Raw genomic sequence first — 19,445 nt, 5'->3', positions numbered from 1 at the left:
GGTTCGGGCGGGCGCGGCTGGACGCTCCAGTACCGGAGCACCGGGCATTGTGCGCCGCGAGCGGCGGGGAGGGGTCTGGCTGACACCGCCGCGGGGGTCCCGGCGAGAGCGGAGGGGGACGCAGAGCGCCGCGGGGACAACTTGGCGGCAGGGGAGGGGGCCCGGGAGAGGAGGCAGGGCTGCCCGCCCCCCCCCCCGCGCCCCCCCGGCCAGCCTCCTAGACTGACAGCGGCCGGGCCCGCCCTCCCCGCGGCGTCACTTCCGCCGGCGGCCCCCACCTCCGCGCGCTCAGTCTCTAGAGTCAACTTGGGCTCCGCCCCCTGGCGATTGGAACGCGGGTCACGTAGCAACGCGGGGGAGGCAGGGCGAGGGGCGTGGCCTAGAGCCTGTCCAATCCGCGCCCGAGGAGTCGGTCCCGGCGGCTCGGCTTTAGCAACGTCGTTAGCAACACGTGGGGCGGGAGGAAGCGCGGGGCGGGGGAGGAGGGAGCGGAGCGCAGCCGCGAGGGCGGGGGCCGCGGGAGGGAGCGGGCGCGGGGCGGGCGGAGAGCTGACGTCAGCGGGAGAGTATTATGGGCTGTCGCGCGCTGGCTGCTGCTTTTCTGCTCCTGGAAGCGGCCGAGGGGGAAGCGGCGAGTCAACATGGAGCTCTCGGCGGTGGGGGAGCGGGTGTTCGCGGCCGAAGCCCTGCTGAAGCGGCGCATCCGGAAAGTAGGTGCCCGGGGCGTCGGGCCGCGGCGCGGCGGGGCCCTCCCCTCCGGCCGGGCTCCCCCCCTGCAGCCTCCCTTCCCCCCTCCCGGCCGCGGCGGCGGCGGCGGCGGCGCTGAGCCGAGCCGAGCTGCGCCCGGCGCTGCGCTGCGCTGCCGCGGCCGCTCGCGGCGGCGGTGCACGGCTTGCAGGGCGGCGGGCGGGGGGCGGGATGCGGGGCACGCACTTTGTGTGCGGCGCCCCGCGAGGGCGGTGCGGTGCGTGCGTGCCCGCGGCGGCGGCGGCGGCGGCGGCGGGGTCCGGGGCGTGCGTTTTCGCCTCATTTCTGTGTCTTCGTCGTGCCTCCCTCCCTGCACACGCGCGCGCGCGCACACGCACACACGCGTGTTCTCCTTTGCATCCGCAGGGCCGCATGGAGTACCTCGTGAAGTGGAAGGGCTGGTCGCAGAAGTAAGTAGGTTACGGGCAGCCCTCCCTCCACCCCGCGCTGGGGACTCCGGAGGTCTCTTTCTTCCTCTTTCCCCTTGGACGTTGAGATGCCATGCGAGGCCCGTAGAAAAGTTACACGCACAGACACACGCGCGTGCACACGCACGCTCCCTGCTCTCGGGAATGACGCCCCCTTCCCTCTCCCCGACCCCCTCTAGATACAGCACCTGGGAGCCGGAAGAAAACATCCTCGATGCCCGGCTGCTCGCAGCCTTTGAGGAAAGGTACCGACCCCGGCAGGGTGGGGGGCGTGGGGCGGCCCCCGCGGGCCTGGACCCGAGCCCCACTCACACCCCCTCCCCTCTCCCTCTCTCCAGGGAACGAGAGATGGAACTCTATGGCCCCAAAAAACGAGGACCCAAACCTAAAACCTTCCTTCTCAAGGTAGAGTGGCAGTGTCCAATGGCCGACAGCGATATTGTCCAGTCACTTCATGCAAAGCGGACCCTGAGGGTTTGTGAGCCAATGGGGGTGTCCACACTCGCGGCCTGTTTGTATTCTAGGAGGGAGTCCCCTGACAGCTTGTCAGGAAGTCAGTGGCGGCCCCCAGGAGTGTTTGGGTGGTGGAGCTTAGACATTCCCGAATGCCTTTATGCTCTCCCTGAGCCGTCCCAAAAGGATCTACAATGGAATACCCTAGTGTGCTGGCTGCAAATGGCTTCAGGACAAATCCCCTTTCCCCTCCCCCAGACTGCCACACCGCTAAACCCCACCCCCTCCCCACCCATATAGAACTTCCCAAGCTGCTGGGTGAAGCTGGGAGGTCAAGGCTGGAGGAGGGGTGGGGGGGCGGGGCCCTGCTTCATCCTTGACGCCTCCTCTCGCTGGCTCTCTTTCTGCAGGCCCAGGCCAAGGCAAAAGCCAAAACCTACGAGTTCAGAAGTGACTCTGCACGGGGAATCAGGATCCCCTACCCAGGTCGCTCCCCGCAGGACCTGGCATCCGCTTCCCGGGGCCGAGAGGGCCTTCGGAACATGGGTCTGTCTCCTCCAGGGAGCAGCAGCAGCACCAGCAGCACCTGCCGCGCAGAACCCCCAAGGGACCGGGACCGGGATCGTGACCGAGAGCGAGAGAGGGAGCGGGAGCGAGAACGGGAGCGGGAACGGGAACGGGAACGGAGCGCCAGCCGCATGGATGACAAACCCAGCTCTCCAGGGGACAGCTCTAAGAAACGAGGCCCCAAACCCCGCAAGGAGCTTCTGGACTCTTCGCAGAGGCCCTTGGGAGAGTCCAGTGATGGCCTCGGAGAATACCTGAAGGGCAGGAAGCTGGATGACATGCCTTCCGGGACCGGGAAGTTCCCAGCTGGCCACAGTGTGATCCAGCTGGCCAGAAGGCAGGACTCGGACCTGCTGCAATGTGGTCTGACCAGCCCTGGTGCAGCGGAGGCAGTGGGCAAGTTGGCTGTGGACACCTTCCCAGCCAGGGTCATAAAGCACAGGGCTGCCTTTCTGGAGGCCAAAGGCCAGGGCGCCCTGGATCCTGGTGGGCCACGGGTTCGGCATGGGTCAGGCACCCCAGGCTCGGTGGGGAGCTTGTATCGGGACATGGGGGCCCAGGGGGGAAGGCCCTCCCTCATCGCCAGAATCCCAGTGGCCAGAATCTTGGGGGACCCAGAGGAAGAGTCCTGGAGCCCCTCCCTGACTAACCTGGAGAAGGTGGTGGTCACCGACGTGACCTCAAACTTTCTGACCGTCACCATTAAGGAAAGTAGCACGGACCAAGGCTTCTTTAAAGAGAAAAGATGAACTGCCGGTGGGGGTCAGGGCGAGAGCAGGCGAGAGTGAGTGCAAACTTGCCGAGTGCTTTTATTTTTTTTTTTATTTCTGGATGGGATGTGGCCGTTGCCTGGTCCTGTCCCTGATTTCACACCCCTCTGCCCCTTTCCGTCCTCCTTCCTCCCTTTCAGTTTCGGTTGGAAAATTATCTCTAGAGTTATATTTTCTATTAGATGTAAATATGTTATTTAAGAAAAATATCTAAATATATATATATTTCAGCTCTTAAAGTTGTTTTATTTAAAAGAGGAGAAAGAGAGACAGACATTGTGGTTTAGTAGGGACAGACAGTCTGAACCAGGACAGGAGGGGTTCCTGTCCCCCAGGGCACTTGGCAAGTTGTGGGCCCAAGCAGGGGCTGCTGAGTGTCTGGGGGGTCCCGGGCTGCCCACTTGACCCCCCCTCCCGGCTCCACATTCCCAGTGCCAGACTCCTGGCACCAAAGCAGGCCCGGATTTTTCTCTCTTCCCATTGGCCAGCTAGACCAACAAAACATTGGCTTCCCAATCAGCAAAAAGTGGGCGAGTCAGCCCAGTTTTTTTTTTTCTTCTATTTTTGAAGATTAAGAAGTCTATTAAGGGGGAAAAGGTATGAACTTGAGTAACTCTTTTGTGTGTGTGTTGTTGAGGGTAAAATGTCTCGGGTACGTGGGGAGCTGCTCTCCCCCTCCCCCAGGACCATACCAGAAAATGCACTTTACGGGAGACGTGTGCGGGAGACATGTGTGCGGTACACATGCGGATCCCGTGTATTTGTCATGGGGACAAAAATCTCCCCGTTCCCTCCGTTCCTTTCCTTAATTCCGCAGAGAGAAAAGAAACCCAGCGAATCTGTTTACATTCCCGAAATGCCAGGATAAATTGGGAGGATTGCATGTCAGTGCCCAGGCCTCCAGACAGTTGCTTTACAAGAAAAGTGTTCGGGCGGACTTGTCCTTTGCGCCAGGAGAGATGGCCACCCCGCCTCCCGGGAAGACTCGGTGGAGCCTCCCACCCCTCCTTGGGGAGGGCGGGCAGCTCAGGAAAGGATTCTGGCCCCAGGCCAGGCCACCCAGCAGGGTGCACACCCTGCGCAGGACACTGCCCCGGGCGGCCCTCCCCGAGGGCCTGGCTGGGCCGGGCCAGGGTCGCAGCCCCAGCCCGATTCTTGTCTTGGTGGCGGTGGCCTTGGTGGTGGGGCAAGAGGAAGCAGGAGCCGCGTCTGGGTTTCCATCCAGGAATGTACATCTCGACTTTTTGCTTTTCCCTTTTTTCCCACCCCCTTCCTAAAAGCAAAAGCTGTAATTTATAGACCTTTTCGAGCCCAGTGCTCTGTACATGAACTCCGCACCCAGACGCCGCCGGAGGAGGGAGGAGGAGCGGGAGTTGGCCTCGGGAGTTGGCAGTGGTGAGCGGCAGAGGCAGGCCGTGCTGTGCGGGGCCGGGCCCAGAGACCCCTCGCTCCCTGGCTCCAGCCCCTCCGCGACTCAAAAGCACAAACGTACCCCTCAACCCCCCTCCGCCCCTTCCAACTCCAACCCGACCACTATTTCACCCTCCCCACCCTTAAAGGGCCAGCGAAGATGGAAGTGTTTTAGGGCTTCTGCTGGGAGGGGTTCGTGGCCGGTGCAGGAGCAAGCACAAACTGGGGGCAAGCCTGTTAGTTAGGATTGGGCTGGGGGAGCTTGGAGGCGGCCGGCAGGGACTCCCGGCCTCCTCCACACTGGGCTCCAGCTTCTCAGCCTGTCCGCTCCAGACATTCTTGCCTTTAAAGAGAAAGGAAAGGAAACCGGGGTAGGACTTGATTTCAGTGTTGATGATCAGATTGCGCCTGAAGAGAGGCCCCGGTGGCATGGAGGTTTTTTTTTTTTTTTTTTTTTACCTGATTTTACATTTGTAAAACTGATACTTTAGACTTTGTATAAAGAAGTGCGGTTGGCCGTGTGTCTGTTTAAATGTTGACATATTTTCAGACGAAACTGCTTTGAAGGGGCGTGTCTGTCTAAGTAGTTGGTAGTTCCCAGCTTTGCATCTTTACCTGGCTGTCACCTGCCTTTCTCCTCCAAACTTCCTGGCTACCCCCCCTCCCCGCTCCCACCCGCCCTCCCTCCGGCCTTGCTGGGCACCGCTTGGCTCTGAGCCACTCCACGCTGGCTGCTGCTCGTCCTGCCAGCTGCCCTTGGCTGGAGTGTTCACCTCCTGTGCTGGCTCACTCTACAGCGTGCTGACCTGGGGGCCGGGCAGGGGCCGAGAGTCAGCACTGGCCCGCCCGGGGCTTGTGGCTTGTGCGTGTATGTTGATTTCTCAGATTTGTGTTCATCACAGATTGGTTTTAGGCTCTGCCTCCGCTTGAGAGAGAAGCTTGGGTACCTATCCTCTTATGTCTTGAATGTCTGTATCCAGTACCCATTTTTAAGTGTTTAAATATATACTTTGTAAATAGACACACGTCTTGCTTTTATTGTTTTTATTTATTTTCCCAGAGCATCAGGGAGGAGGCTGTGGGGAGGGGAGCATGGCGGCTGTTTACTCATTCCCCCTCTCCTCTCCCAGCCCTGCATCTAGGTCAGGACAGTCCCTCTCCCCCCAAACCCCCAGCTAGCACAGCCCCTCGGAGGCCCAGCGGGGGGCCTGGCAGGGAGCAGGGGTGATTTTTCTCCTTGTGTGCTGGCATGCAGCTGGTGGCTTTTCCCACCTACTGGCTGAACTTTGGGCAGAAGTCAGGGAACCCCGGGGAAGGAAGGGCTCCCTGCCCCAGTGCGCCCCACCTCTAGTCCAGATATCTCTTGTCTTTCAAGGCCCAGGTGGTACCTAGGAGCCTTGTTCCCCGTTCTTCCTGGCTTGTCCCCCAAGGCTGCGGTGGGATCCCTGCCCTACACCCAAGCAGCCTCATCAGCGCTCCCCCAAATGCAGAGCCTGGTGCCTATTGATTGCGGAATTGAATTCACGGTATTGCTAGGCAACTGCCTGCCTGGAGCCGGCGCACAGTGAGCTGATGTGATTAGTGAACCTGGAGCCGCAGCCGCGCCGCAGCCCTCTCCCCCCCAGCCCCCGCCCCACCCCCCCTTAGCCCCCTGCTCATCTTGATGGGCAGACACCCCATGGCTGGGCCATGAACGGCGGAGGGCAGAGCGTAAGGTGCTGGGTGCGTGTGCGGGCGGGGTGGTGGTAGTGGTGGTGATTCTTGGCCCTTTTGTAGCAGTGGGGGCAGGGTTGTGAAGCCCACAAAGGAGAGCCGCCCTGAGGTACCCAAAATGACCATGGCCTCGCACCCCAGTCCACCCCCAGTGTCCCCCTCAGACAGACACTGCCCGGCCTCCAAGGAGCCTCCGCCCCGTGCACCTGCAGACCCCTGTCCCCTGCCCTTGACTCAGGAGGCCCTGGGAGGAAAGGAGCCATCCCTGCCCCTGAGGTCCAGGCGGGCAGCTAGTGTCCGCCAGTCAGTAGCCAGCACTGCTGGCAGAGGGGGCTGCCCACACCCGCCAGCAGCACTGGGGGGCTCAGGAGGAGGGTGGGGCTGGCTGCAGGGGTCCCGTCCTTGGGGGGCTTCCTCCCCAATCCTCTGGGGGCGTAGGTGAGGCCTAGGGAGATGGGAGGTGACCTGATGGTCATCCCGCTTAGCTGCCCATCACCAGCTTTGGGTTTGACCAGGAGTTCTTGGGTGGGTTTGCATTTCCCAGGCAGATGGTCCCCAAAAGGGAAGATGGGTGTGGGGGCTGGGGACCAAGGTGTGAGGGTCTTCCCTGCGGTCCCCAGGGCAGGCCTGCTGGGTTGGGTTAGCTGTGGCCACACAAAGGCTGTGGGTGCTCACGGCCCTGCAAAGTCTCTGATGGGGGCCATTTTTTGTCTACTTGGTGCCCTTTGCTGTGACTCTCAGGAACCATCTGGCGCACACACACACACACACACACACACACACACACACACACACACATACACCAGTGCACAAACAGCCAGGCTGTTCCAGAGTGGAAGAAAGCCTGACCCTGGACGGAGGTGGCGGGCTGGGGCTGGGCTTTCCTCCCAGGCTTCCGAGACCCAGAGGCTGTGAGCCACAGTGCTGTGAGCTGGGTACTCCTGAGGAGCTAGCCGGCTGCTCCCATCCAGGATGCACTAGCTCTTCAACTGCTGAGGGCCTGGCAGCGGTCGGACCCGCCCCCCCTCCCCGCCCCCTCTTAAGCGCCGGTGGCTGGGACTCCACGGGAGGCGAGCGCCCTCTAGAGGCCAGGCCTCAGCCCCTGTCCCAGGCGCCACCCCTCCCCCCAGGCAAGGCAGGGCTCCTTGGTACCAGGCAGGGGCAGAGAAAGCCCCATCTTCCTGTGAGCGCCTTCTCTGCGTCTGACTCTGGAGCCTGTAGGTGTCCAGCCACCCAGCTCCTGTTCCCCCAAGCCCTGCTACACCAGTGGCACCCATGCGCTGTCTGTCGGGGGTGGGGAGGGGGGTAGGTCAGACTGGCTCAGGGCCTGGGTTTGGCCTACTCAGTCCCTCGCAGCCCTGACTATTCTTCTGGGAAGGCGGTAGAGAAGGCGATCAGATCAGCAAGGATCCGATCAGCAAGGCAGAAGCTAACAAAGGCCCCGTGGGCCAGGCTCCACACTGCTCTGCCTGCAGTCCTTGTAGAAATGGGCTGGCTGCCGGGGCTGAGCTTGGAGGAGAACCTGTTCCTTCCTGGCCTCCCACAAACCCCTTTCTGCAGTTCTTAAAACCAGAGGACAGGGTTCCTGAGTTCACTCCTACCCACCTTCTCCAGAACAGGACAGAGCCTGGAAAGGCAACAAAAGAGGTCTCGCCAGCAGCAGCCAGACAAGAATCGGCAGGCCTCTCTGAGCCAGAACAGGGCTGTTTCCATCTGCACTGGGGACCCCTCCTGAACCAGAACTTCTAGGCCATGGTCCAAGTCAGCCTTTCATCCAGGGGCCAACGTCCAGGCCCAAGTTCTCTCATTACTTCAAAGGAAGCTCCATTCTCCCCGGAGGCTGACATGTATGAATAAATTCATGCAGAGGGTAGCACAAACCTTAAAGGACCAGGGAAGGTTTATCCAACGAGCAAATCATCTCTTTATTATGAGTTGTGGGTTAGGAGACACTGCGGAGGGCGGCAAAGGCTCCCTGGAAGCTCACCACTGGGTCTGCCCTTTTAGTGTCCCGTGGGGTCCAGTGGGTGCCTTTTGGATGCTGTGGGGGAGGGGGAAGATTCTGATTTCCTTTGATGCTTCTTCTGGAATTTACTGTGTACTGTAGCAGCTCTGATTACCCATTGGACACCAGCCGTATTTGCACCCCCCCCTCCGCCCCCACCTAGTTTTATTTTATTTATGTTTTTCCTTTTCTTTTCCGGTAATCCAGGATTTCTCAAACTCAGCCCAACTGACATCCTGGAAGACATGGGTTTTCTTATGGGGTCACTGTGCAGATCCACGGCTGACATTCCTGATCTCTTAGTGCCAGCTTACCCACCTCACCCTCAGTCTGACCATGCTGTCTCTACCTGGACAAATATTCTGATGGTGGACGGCTAGCACAGGACTTGTGTGTGTGTGTGTGTATGTGTGTTGGTAATTGGGCTTGAACTCAGGGCCTCATCCCCCCTACCCCCCACGGTAGCTAGGAATTAGAGGGGTGAGCCACCTGCACCTGGCTCTCATGTCCTTGCTTGGCTTATTTTGCTCCAGGCTGGCATTCTACCACTTGAGCCACATCTCTATTTCGGCTTTTTTTCTCTCTTCTGTCGGTCAAGGGGTTTCAACTCCAGGCCTGGGCACTGTCCCTGAGTTCTTTTTGCTCAAGGCTAGTGCTTTACCACTTGGAGCCACAGCACCATTTCCAGTTTTCTGGTGGTTAACCAGAGATAAAGTTTCACAGACTTTTCTACCCAAGCTGGCCTTGAACCTCGATCCTCAGATCTCAGCCTCCTGAGTAGCTAGGATTACAGGCTTGAGCCTCCAGTGCCTGGCTCAGTTCTGGCTTTTTGCTGATTAACTGCAGGTAAATCTCAGACTTTTCTGCCCAGATTGGCTTTCTTGTTTTTTTTTTTTTGGGTCCGGTGGTGGGGCCTGAACTCTGGGCCTGGGCACTGTCCCTCAGCTCTTCAGCTCAAGGCTAACGCTGTACCACTTGAGCCTCAGTGCCACTTCTGGCTTTTTTCTTTTTGCTTATGTGGAGCTGAGGAATCAAACCCAGGGCCTCATGCATGCAAGGCAATCGCTCTACCACTGAGCCACCTTCCCAGCCCCCCCAGATTGGCTTTCAACAGTGATCCTCATGCCTCAGACTCCTGAATAGCTAGGATTACAGGTGTGAGCCCTCAGTGCAGGGCTAGAGAACTCTTTCATCCTAGAGCTCGCTTTCAAGGTCATCTTGCTCCTGCACAGAGGCCATCTTCCCCAGCCCCAATGATTCAAGCTATGGCTAACTAATTTTTCCCCCAAAACAAGGGACGCGAGGCCCATTCGTCTCCAGGCATCCCTCCCGATGAACATGTCGTCAAAAGCTTAAAAAAATATTTATTGATATACAGAACGAACAATAAGAAGAACCTTCCAGCACCACTGCCCAATGCCTTTCTCCCCGGAAAATAAGTTAACATTGGTCTAAAACGTTCAGCAACCTACGCCAGTGCTGGCTTTCTGAAGACACGAGAAGACCCTGGCAAGGTGGGGTTGTGCCTGGGAAACCCCACCGTCTCCCGCACTCCAGGTCCTGCCCAAACCACCACGGGCTTCCTGGGGCAGGCGTCTCCGTGAACTGGTCCGGCTACTCAACAAAAACTCCTGTTTTCCCAGGGTAATAATATACCCACCCTTGTTCTCTAAGGCAAACAAACAGCCATGGTTTAAAGCAGTTGGAAGTGGCATTTTTAATTAAAACACACAAATCCAGCCAGTGATTGGCATTGGATCAAAGGTCTGGTCCGTCCCCCCCACCCCCCACTTTGCCCCAAGATCTGAGGCCCAGAGCTTCCTAGTCGGGTCACAATTTGGAGTGTAACTCAAAGAAAGAACATTCTTTTTGGTACCAAAAATACATACAAAAATACCCCAAGCTCTGTAAGAAGTCAGGCTGGTCTCTCGGAGACAGAGCACCCAGGGCCCTCAGAAACAAAGGACCAAGACTCAAGCGGACATGACCCCCATGCCCGCTCCGTACACAGATGGCCAATAAAAATAGAAAAAGGACTATTTATTGGTAAACATAAAGACAACCCCAAGCACCCATACGCTTCTCCAATGGGGCTCATACATGCTCTTTGTAACACAAACTGCTGGAGCCACAAGCACCAAGAAAGACACACAACACAGCAAGAAGGCAAAGTGGCTGGGAGAGTAAGGTATTCACAGATTCAAACTTTGGGATTGAATTAGCTGGCAAAAAAGAAAGGCACCGAGTCAGGGTTTGGAGACCTGGCAGCTGTGGACAGGGCCAACAACCCACAGCCAGGGACCAACCCCCCCACTTCTCCCACAGCTCACAGGACCCCAGGGCCCCCAAAAAGCTTAGAGGAGCCAGGAGGATGGCGCATGCCTGGTAGTCAAGGTGCGAGCAGGCTGGCAGCCCCTCCAGAGGGACACAGTGAAGACCCCGTCTAGGGTCAGGAAGGGTGGGCCGCCATCTTTGCCCCTCCTTCCGCAGCCCCCGAGCCCGTGGGGTGGGCGGACTGGGTGGCAGGCATGGTCCCAAGGCGGCCCTTAGACGTAGGCGTGGACCGGTCTCCAAAGGCACACTGTTGAAGTCAGTCTGGCTGCACAAAGGCCACCTCTTCCTATTTGGTGTGGGTGTCACGGGGGACACTGCAGCCCGTGTGGTTCGGGCTACAATTAACTTCCCACAAGGCAACTGGAGCGGAGTGCCCCCCCCCCATCTACCATGGATGCTGACCACCCAAAGCCTAGGGATCCAACCCCTCCCTCATTTTTGGCATCACAAAGACTCCTGGAGTCTGCCCCCCCCATCCCCACGGACACTGGCCGGAAACGTGACCAAGACATGGAGCAGACAGCTCAGCTCTGGACACAGTGACCTGCAGCGCCTGGTCGAAGTAGCCACAGGGCATCTAGGAGTGTCCCCCCAAGGCTAAGGCTCGCAGAGGTGGACTTCCTGGGCCCCCGCCGGGGGTGGCTGCTCATCATTCCACACCCCCAGTGGCACAAGGATACAGCTTAACCGGGGAGAACACGGGACCCCCAAAGGCGGGGGTGGGATTGTCAGGGACACTGATACCCAAAGAATGGCCCATTGGCCAGGCAGGGTAGGCAGCCAACTACCGCCCACACCCGCCCAGTGGCCTGAGGCCCAGCCGTCAGGCCAAGCAATAAGCACCTGTGTGTGGGGCGCAGCCAGGAGCTGGTCTGTTCCTCACAAGACCAATTCCAGCCACACAGAGCACCTCCAGGCCCCTCCAGCCTGGCCCGGGTGGCTGGCGAGCCCCGGCAGGGTGGCGTTGGAGGGGACTGGTCCTCACGGGGGCTCCTGCCCAACAGCAGAGGCTGCAGCGACAGCTGAGTCGAGCGGGATGCCCCTTCTCCACCTCGCACGGAAACCACCTCCCTCCCGCAGGCCTCTGACAGGCCTCCACCGTCCTTTGACAGAAGCGACACCTCAGTCTCTTCTAGAAACTGGTGCCAGGCAGAGATGCTAGAGCACCCTTCACTGTCCCTTCGGGGGACATCGGCTGGACTAGAAGCCGGTCACCGGGCCCCACATCTGGGATGGTGGGGTGGGCGTCGCCAGAGTAGCGCGCTGAGGAGCCCAAGAGGACTCGGGAGGGAAGTGGGGGCCAAGAGGTAGAATCGCCAGGGGGGCCCGGGCCTGCACGGTGAGGAGACAGCTCCCGGGCCCGCGGCCTGGCCGTGTGGCGCTCAGTAATGCCTCAGGTTGAAGAAGCCCACGCTGGTGGGGGACTCCTTCACGGTGACAGTGACGAGGTTGGCGGTGACATCGGTGACAAAGACGTGCTCGATGAGGCTGCGGGCGGGCTTCCAGTCCTGGCTGGTCTGCACCGACACCGACAGGCTCTGCCCGGCCCCTGGCAGGGAGGACGAGTCTGGGTCCGAGTCGGAGCTGCTGTTCTCTTCGCCCGTGCTCATCTCAGAAGCGGCCGAGGCCTTGCGGCCGTCGCCCGGGGCCGCGGGGCCCTCCTGCCCGCCGGGGGCGGCACTGCCCTTCCCGGTGTCCCTCTTGCCCGAAGGGGTGGGCAGAGTGGCCGCCCTGGAGGCCAGCTTCTCACCCTTGCCGCCATCCGTGGGCATGGCGGTCCCGCTGCCCAAGGTGAGGCCCTTCCCGGCGGGGACGGAGCCTGACTTGGCGGCGGGGGCGTGGCGGGTGAGCAGGCCCGCCCCTGGGCTGCCGTTCCGGACGCTCTGTAAGTCCAAGACCTGCAGGCTCAGCTCCTGGGTGGGTGCAGGCTGGGCGCCCGGGCCCCCTGCAGGGGCCTTGCTGCCGCTGTGGGTGTAGGGGGCCCCCCCTGCCCCGCTTCCCTTCTGCTCGGCAGCCCCGCTGCAGGGGGTCTTTGGGACTTTGCTTCCCGGGAGGCTCAGCCCCAGCTCCCCTTTCTGCGTCCTCACCTTCAGGTCTAGTCCCAGGCCACACTTGCTGGCGGCCTGGGCTTTGAGGGCCAGCCGGTTGGCAGCCTGGGCCTGGCTGTGGCTCATGCGGTTCATGTAGTGGACGATGGAGCTCTGCCAGCTGATGCTGCCACGGTTGGGGCTGCCGGCCATGCCCTTCATCAGGCTGGCCAGGTTCTCCGGGGTGGCCACGGTGCTGGGGCCACCGCAGGCCTCTTTGGCATGGGCCTTGAGAGCGGCCAGGCCCGCCACAGGGGCACTGAGCGGCGGGGGGAGCTTGCTGGCCGGGGCCCCCAGGTCCTTGCGGGCCGTCTTCAGCACTTTGGCCAGGCTCACGGGCCTCCGGGCCGCCTTCTGCTCGGGCGGCAGTGGCTTCCGTCCACGCTTCTTCCGGACCGGGTCCTTCAGCTCGGGCTTGGCCACCAGGATCTGGGCTTTCTTCTGAGGCACGGGGTGCGTCTCGCGGCCACGGGGGCCCCTCTTGGCATCTAAGTCGCTGTCGTCATCTTCATCTGAGGAAGAAGAGGACGAGGTGGACGAGGAGGAGGAGCTGCTGGATTTGGATTTTGAGGGAGCATCGGGTTCCTGAGATGACAAGGGGAAAGGAGTCAGCCTTCGCCACCTGGCCCCAGTCCCTGTCCCCATACAACTGTGGCTGGGGACCGTGCAGCCGATCCCCTGACTGGTGGAGTCCCACGGGGAGCAGCTGCTCACCAGGCTGTTCCAGCAAGGACTTAACAGGAGCACCAGGAATGCAGAATTCAAGGCAAATACAGCCTGGTGCCAGTGGCTCATTCCTATTGTTTTAGCTACTCAGAAAGACTGAGATCCAGAGAATCAAAGCCAGCAGGGGTAGAAAAATCTGCCCCATTCTTTTCCTGCCCAGGCTGGCTTTGAGCAGCGAGCCTCAGATCTCAGCTTCTTGAGTAGCAAGGACGACAACTAAAAGACAGCACCAACAGGCCATGAGTCAAATGAAGCCAGGGTAGGGAGGAAAAAAAGATCACCATTGTGGGTGCCGGGCTAGTTCTAGGTGCCCACACAGGAAAGCCAGTGCACACCACACACCTTGGGGGCTTCTGGTCATACCAGGTAGGACGCAGAGCTCCGTCCTTAACCAAGTGAGTTTTGTCAATACCCGGGGTTTGAACACTGCCTCACACTTGCTGGGTAGACACTGTACCACTTGAGTCACACCCCCAGCCCCTTCTTTTTGTCAGTCGTGGGGCTTGAACTCTGGGCCTGGGCGCTGTCCCTCAGCTCTTCAGCTCAAGGCTAGTGCTCTACCACTTGAGCCACAGCGCCACTTCCGGCTTTTTCTGCTTATGTGGTGCTGAGGAAATCAAACCCAGGTCCTCATGCATGCAAGGCCAGCGCTCTACCACTGAGCCACCTTCCCAGCCCCACCCCCAGCCCCTTCTGCGTTGATTCTGAGTTAGGGTCTCCATGTCTGGACCAAGCTGGACTGCTCTCTTGCTGTCTGCATTTCCCTATGTGTCTGGTGTGAGATGTAGTCTTACACTTTTGGGCCTCGGCTGGTCCCAAAGTAGCTGTGATCACAGGCCTCAGGCAGTGCATCAGGCTGGAGTGGCCTAGCTACGTTCTGCTCACTCCCCAATCCAAGTCCCCTAAGCCCCCTGTGAGCGGGACCACTGCCCTTCTCTCCTGGGAGTGTCACCCAGCACTAGGTGAGCTCAGCCTCCTGTCAGCTTCCCATGCTGCCCGTCAGGTCAGAACGCTGCCAAGGTGCTCTAGGGAGTCAGGGCCAGCACCAGTCCCCACAGCACCACTGCCTAGTTCTAGCAGGTTGCCAACCCCATCAAACCCACAGCCAGGCACCGGTGACTCACGCCTGTCATCCTCGCTACTCAGGAGGCTGAGGTCTGAGGATCCCCGTTCAAAGCCAGCCTGGGCAGGAAAGTCTGTGAGACTCTTTTTTTTTTTTTTTTGGTCCGGTTGTGGGGCCTGAACTCTGGGCCTGGGCACAGTCCCTCAGCTCTTCAGCTCAAGGTTAGTGCTCTACCACTTGAGCCACAGCGCCACTTCCGGCTTTTTTCTTTTTGCTTATGTGGTGCTGAGGAATTGAACCCAGGGCCTTGAGCATACAAGGCAAGTGCTCTACCACTGAGCCACCTTCCCAGCCCGTCTGTGAGACTCTTATCTCCAGTAAATCACCTGGCACCACCCCCCTCCTGCCACAAAAAGCTGGAAGAGCTATGGCTCAAATGGTAGAGCACTAGCATTGAGCAAATGCTCAGCGACAGCGCCCAGGGTCTTGAGTTCAAGCCCCAGGATGGGCACCGACACACACACACCCCAAACAACAACAAACAAAAACCCCACTACACCTGGAGGGCCTGGAGGTGCTCCAGCCCTGCCACTGCACACCAACCCTGCTGGAACGAGGGCTCTGGTGACAGGTAGGCCGTGGGCAGGGAATTCCCTCCTGGCAGAGAGGTCTCTGAGGTGGCCGGACGTATGGCTCCTCATTCTGGGGATGATGCCCCCGGCCCTTTTCCACTAGGCCTGAGCTGTCACCTGAGAGCTGTCCCCCCCCGGCCCCGCCTGTTGTTCTGGGGGGAACAGGACATTCTCAAGGCGGCCAGAGCCCACCGACGCCCCCCACCCGCCTCATCTTGTGGCTGCTGTCCTGCTTATCGACATCTGTGAGCACCTGCTGCGTGCACACTTCCTATTCTCCTCTGGTCCCTGAAGAGCTGCTGGGGTTAAGAGGAAGTCCCGGTCAGCGGTGAAGCTGGACACCAGGAAAGAGTAAGGAAAGGACATCACCTGAATGGGAAGACCTCAGGGTGGGAGGAGGGGCAGGGACTCAGGGAGTCACCCTGGAGAGCTGCCTTTCTTCTGAGTCATTGGCACTGGGCCTTGCACTCTTGCTTAGCTTTTTTGCTCAAGGCCCCTCTCCTATTTCCTGTTTTTGTCTTTTTTTGTTACTGGTGAATTGGGGAGAAGAGTCTCACCGACATACTCGCCCAGGTTGGCCTCCAACAACGATCCTCAGATGAGTGCTAGATTACAGGTGTGCACCGCAGCACCTCTACCCCACGCCCCTGTGACCTGAGGGCACGTGGGGTCAGCCCGTCACCCACCTTGAGCTTGGAGCGGCGACTGCAGGATGACATGGCCGTGTGCTTTCTCGGCCTGCCTCTGGGCCTCTTGCCCCTCTTCCGGTTCTGTACCTCCTTCTCGTGCTCCCTGGAGACACGTCAGCCCATCAGCATGGAGAAGCCCTGTGAGCCCCCCTTGCCAGCACCAGGACCCTCCCGGCCTGGCCCCAAGCCACCTCCCACTGCTGCCACAGGCTCCCACGTGGAGCAGCTTTGCAGCAAAAACGAGTCCTGTCAAGCAAACACCAAGGGGCAGAGATCCAGACCCGATTTGCCCCAACGCAGGTCGCTCAGGTTTACACCACGAAAGCGAAGCTGAGACAGGCTCTGCTTCTCTCTTGGCGCTACTTAACGCGGGTGCCATGTCCTGCGGGAACCCTGGAAGTGGCTCTTGGGGATGCACACAGCCCAGCATCTCCTTTCAGTACGGGGCCTTGGAGGAACACTGCTCTGTACCTGGCCAGGTCCCCAGGCCCAGGACCCTTGGGGATCCCCCCTCTCCTAGCCTGGCTTCTGTCCTGCAGTGTGCGCAGGGCCAGCAGGCTCACGGCGTTCCTGGTACCCTCTAACACTTTTCTGCTCCTATCTGCTGCTCTCAATGAAAATAATGGAGATGCCGTAGGGCCAAGCTGCCAGCATCTCCAGCCAGCCGTGCGGGAAAGCCTGCCTGGCTGAAGGCCACCTCTTAACCCACCTGGCCAGCACCCCCGGGGAAAGCTCACATCCCAGAGCAGCCCTGACCTTGACCCCAACTCCCTAAAGGACGTGGAGGTGTGGTATCCAGCGTCCTTGCAGGCCGCCACACCCCTCCCCTGCCAAGCAAGCGAGTGCCAGCTCCCAGGGCACAGACTGTTCTTTCTCTTGGGGTGCATGCAAGGTCGAGGACACCCACCTTTCCCGCCATGATGCACTACAGACCATTCTGGCATCCCACACGGCCACCTCTTGGCTGTCAGTTCTTATCAGCAGTAACCAAGGCCCGGCCAAGGACTTACAGCCTCCCAAGTCAGGAAGTGTTTTGCTGTGTCTTGTCTCTCTAAGTGCTGGTGACAGGACCTAGGACTCGGCCCATGAACAGTCCAATGCTCAACCACTGAGCTACATTACTCCCAGCCCTAGTACATTAGGGTTATTTTGAGCCAAGGTCTGGCTCACGCTGCCTAAGCTGGTTTCTAACTCTTCAGGTTGGGCGGTCTTTCCTTCTCAGCTTCCTGAGTAGCTGTGACTATGGGCCTGTGCGCCAGGACACGGGGCCTGAGGCTCCCTCCTTCAATACAGAGAAACGTACCAACTCCCAGGAAGGCCTGCAAGCTGCAGGTCCACAGGACCAAAGTTGTGAAGTAAACGGAAAGCATGAGGAGAGTGGTACCAGATCAAGCATCGGCCCACCAACTGTCACCCGGCTAAAACTACCACCCCACCCCATGTCCCACCGCAGTGAGAAAAAGCAAACACGGCCTGAGCTAAGGAACAAGAGTGCCGACTGACCCCAGCTGTGAGGGCTGCTGAGTAGCCCATTCCCTTACCAAGGGGAAGGTGACCACAAGCCGCCACCCACACCTTGGCTCTGTTCACACTCCCACACCCAGATAGGCCAGGCAGGCCTCTCACCCACCTGGTCCCCAAGACACACGGTAAAGGCCCCACTGCTGACCAGGACTCCCAACTCAAAGCAGAAGCCACAGAAGCAAAGCCAGCCCGAGCCCCACGGCCTCAGTGCTGACTCAGCAGCCCAAAGCAAAATAAAACGCTGTGGCCATCACAGAGGGGACCTTGGGGGGTGGGGGGGGGTCGGTCAGCCCTCCTCCCTCCTGCCCAGGAACACCGCACAGGGGCGAGGCAGACCTTCCTTTCCGTGCAAGCCACTCCACAGAAAAGGCCAAGAGAAACCACGACCTCTGCGAGAAGCAATGAAGGGAGAAGGTTCACTTTCCCCAGGTCTGGCTGGAGTGGAGCTGTGGCTCCAGTGATAAGGCACCAGCCTCGAATGAAAAACCTAAAGGGCAGTGCTCAGGCCCTGAGTTCAAGCACCAGAACCAGAAAAAAAAGACAGACCAAAGCCACTGTTTCTGGGGACTCCTGGATACAGTGCTTGGAGGGAGGGCGGGAGGAGCCGACAGTCATGAAGATGGCACCAGAGGCCGAGGGACACTTGCTATGAACCTCTGACCCCAGCCCACCAGAGGGGCAGTGGCCCTCAGCACCGTGCAGCAGCCACTGTCCCCTCAACCTGCCCCCTTCCTGTTGACGTTAGCGTTCTCACTTCTTCTGGAAGGCCAAGAGCAGCCTCGGGTCCAAGATGTTCTCCTCCGGCTCCCAGCTGTTATGTCTAAAAAGCAAAGAGGCTGGGTGACGAGGCCGCAGAGGGGTGACAGCGGCGGCCCTGACAGCTCCCCGCCCCGCTCCCCTCCGAGGGCCCTGGGAGGTCCAAACCCCGCTCCCGGAGGCCCCCACTGTGCGCTCAGACCCCAGGGGTCTGGGCCACCTCAAGCCCCCAATTAAAGCCGGCCACCAGAGGCCTCCCTGCCTGCCCCGGGAGGAAGTCAAACCCCCATAAAGCGCCAAGTTGCGCGGAGAGGGAATCCCCAAAGCCCGGTCCGGAGCCAGGGCGGGAAGTGGGGGGCGGCTCAGGACGCGGGGAGGGGGGCGAGGGGCGCAGAACAATGCGGCTGGAGCCCCACAAGGCGGGTGCCGGGCAGCCCCCGGGCCGGGGAGGCCGATCCCCTCCCCCAGGAGAGGAGGCGCGGGTCCCCCGGCGCCCGCGGCGGCTCGGGTTACCGCGGGGAGGACGCGGGAGCGGGGAGCCCGGGCGGGGCGCGCGCGGCGCGGGGCCGGAGGGGCTCGGGGCGGGGCGGGGGGGGGCGCCCGGCCCGGCTCCCCACGGGCGCGTAAACAAAGGGCGCGCCCGGGCTCGGCCGGCGACCGCGCGGACTTCCCGCCCTGCCCGGGCCGGCTCGGATCCCGCGATGGCGCGGCCCGGGGTCCCCAGGCCGGCGCGGGCCCGGCGGGGCGGGGCGGCGCGCGGGAAGGCGCGCCCGCGCGCGGGACTCACTTGGAGGACCAGCCGCGCCACTTGACCAGGTACTCCAGCTTGCCCTGCGGGGAAAGAAGAGCGGAGGCCGGTGAGGCGCGCGCGGGCGCGGGCGCGGGCGCGGGGCGGGCGGGGACCACGCACCTTGCGGAGCCGCTTGCTCAGGATGCACTCGGCGGCGAAGACCTGCTCGCCGACGCTGCTCAGCTCCTCCATGCCGCCCGCCCCGCGCCCCGCGCCCCGCGCCCTGCGCCCGCCGCCTCCGCCGCCGCCGCCGCGCGCCCGGCCGCACACAAAGCGCCGCCCCCGCCGCGCCCCGCCCCGCGCACGCGCGTCGCGCCTGCCCGTCCCGCGCAGCCCCAACACGCCCGGCCAATGGGCGCGCGGGGCGGGGCCAGCATTGTTCGCGGCCGCGGCGCCCGGCCCGGGTGGGGGGGGATCCGGGGAGCCCGCGGGGAGGGGCGCGCGGGGCCGGGGCGCCCGCCGGTCGGCGCGACGCCCCGAGTCCCGCCCGCCGCCCCGCGCTGCCGGTGGGAAGCCCCGGTGCGGGCGGCGGGGGGCAGCCGGACGCGCGCGGCGCTTCCGGCCCTGCCGTCGAGGGGCGCCGCTCCTCCCGGGCGCCCCGCGCTCTCCCGCCCCGGCTTTGGCTTGGGTTTCTCGGTGTGGAGCGGGGGCCTGGGCGGTGCGGGCGAGGGGGCCACGGAGCCCGGCCGCCATCGACCCTGGGGGAGGGAGAAAGGGAGGGGTGATCGCGGGCGCCCGGCGGTGGGAGGGG

At 61.3% G+C, this 19,445-nt stretch overlaps 2 protein-coding genes across 3 annotated transcripts; one reads left to right on the top strand and one right to left on the bottom strand.

The window, feature by feature from the left end:
- The first annotated feature begins 553 nt into the window (after positions 1–553).
- Cbx8 (chromobox 8) lies at positions 554–3,199 on the top strand. Of its 2 annotated transcripts, none has more exons than XM_042669996.1 (5): positions 554–710; positions 1,114–1,157; positions 1,355–1,420; positions 1,514–1,580; positions 2,039–3,199. In XM_042669996.1, the coding sequence occupies exons 1-5, from the start codon at positions 642–644 to the stop codon at positions 2,942–2,944; spliced, it is 1,152 nt and encodes a 383-aa protein (XP_042525930.1). In that variant the 5' UTR covers positions 554–641; the 3' UTR covers positions 2,945–3,199. The 2 variants fall into 2 exon arrangements, with proteins under 2 accessions (XP_042525930.1, XP_042525929.1); XM_042669995.1 differs by having other exon boundaries at positions 1,514–1,649.
- A 7,608-nt stretch (positions 3,200–10,807) lies between these two features.
- Positions 10,808–18,897, bottom strand: Cbx2 (chromobox 2). Its single transcript, XM_042670005.1, has 5 exons — positions 18,815–18,897; positions 18,692–18,735; positions 17,903–17,968; positions 15,622–15,727; positions 10,808–13,099 (listed from the first exon to the last, which is right to left on the bottom strand). The coding sequence occupies exons 1-5, from the start codon at positions 18,884–18,886 to the stop codon at positions 11,810–11,812; spliced, it is 1,578 nt and encodes a 525-aa protein (XP_042525939.1). The 5' UTR covers positions 18,887–18,897; the 3' UTR covers positions 10,808–11,809.
- Between the last annotated feature and the right edge of the window lie 548 nt (positions 18,898–19,445).

The sequence above is a fragment of the Dipodomys spectabilis genome, unplaced genomic scaffold, assembly GCF_019054845.1.
Source record: "Dipodomys spectabilis isolate Male_0828 unplaced genomic scaffold, ASM1905484v1 ptg000512l, whole genome shotgun sequence".
NCBI classification, from domain to species: Eukaryota; Metazoa; Chordata; class Mammalia; order Rodentia; family Heteromyidae; genus Dipodomys; species Dipodomys spectabilis.
This window is presented reverse-complemented; position numbering and strand designations above follow the sequence as displayed.

Bases quoted from the DNA above. Each gene is read 5' to 3' on its own strand.
- Cbx8 (XM_042669995.1), top strand. From the start codon at position 642: ATGGAGCTCTCGGCGGTGGGGGAGCGGGTGTTCGCGGCCGAAGCCCTG. The intron at 1,158-1,354 runs GTAAGTAGGTTA...GACCCCCTCTAG, and splicing joins TGGAAGGGCTGGTCGCAGAA to ATACAGCACCTGGGAGCCGG. The intron at 1,421-1,513 runs GTACCGACCCCG...CCCTCTCTCCAG, and splicing joins CTCGCAGCCTTTGAGGAAAG to GGAACGAGAGATGGAACTCT.
- Cbx2 (XM_042670005.1), bottom strand. From the start codon at position 18,886: ATGGAGGAGCTGAGCAGCGTCGGCGAGCAGGTCTTCGCCGCCGAGTGC. The intron at 15,728-17,902 runs GTGAGAACGCTA...ACGTGTCTCCAG, and splicing joins CTCTTGGCCTTCCAGAAGAA to GGAGCACGAGAAGGAGGTAC. The intron at 13,100-15,621 runs GTGGGTGACGGG...TTGTCATCTCAG, and splicing joins GTCGCCGCTCCAAGCTCAAG to GAACCCGATGCTCCCTCAAA.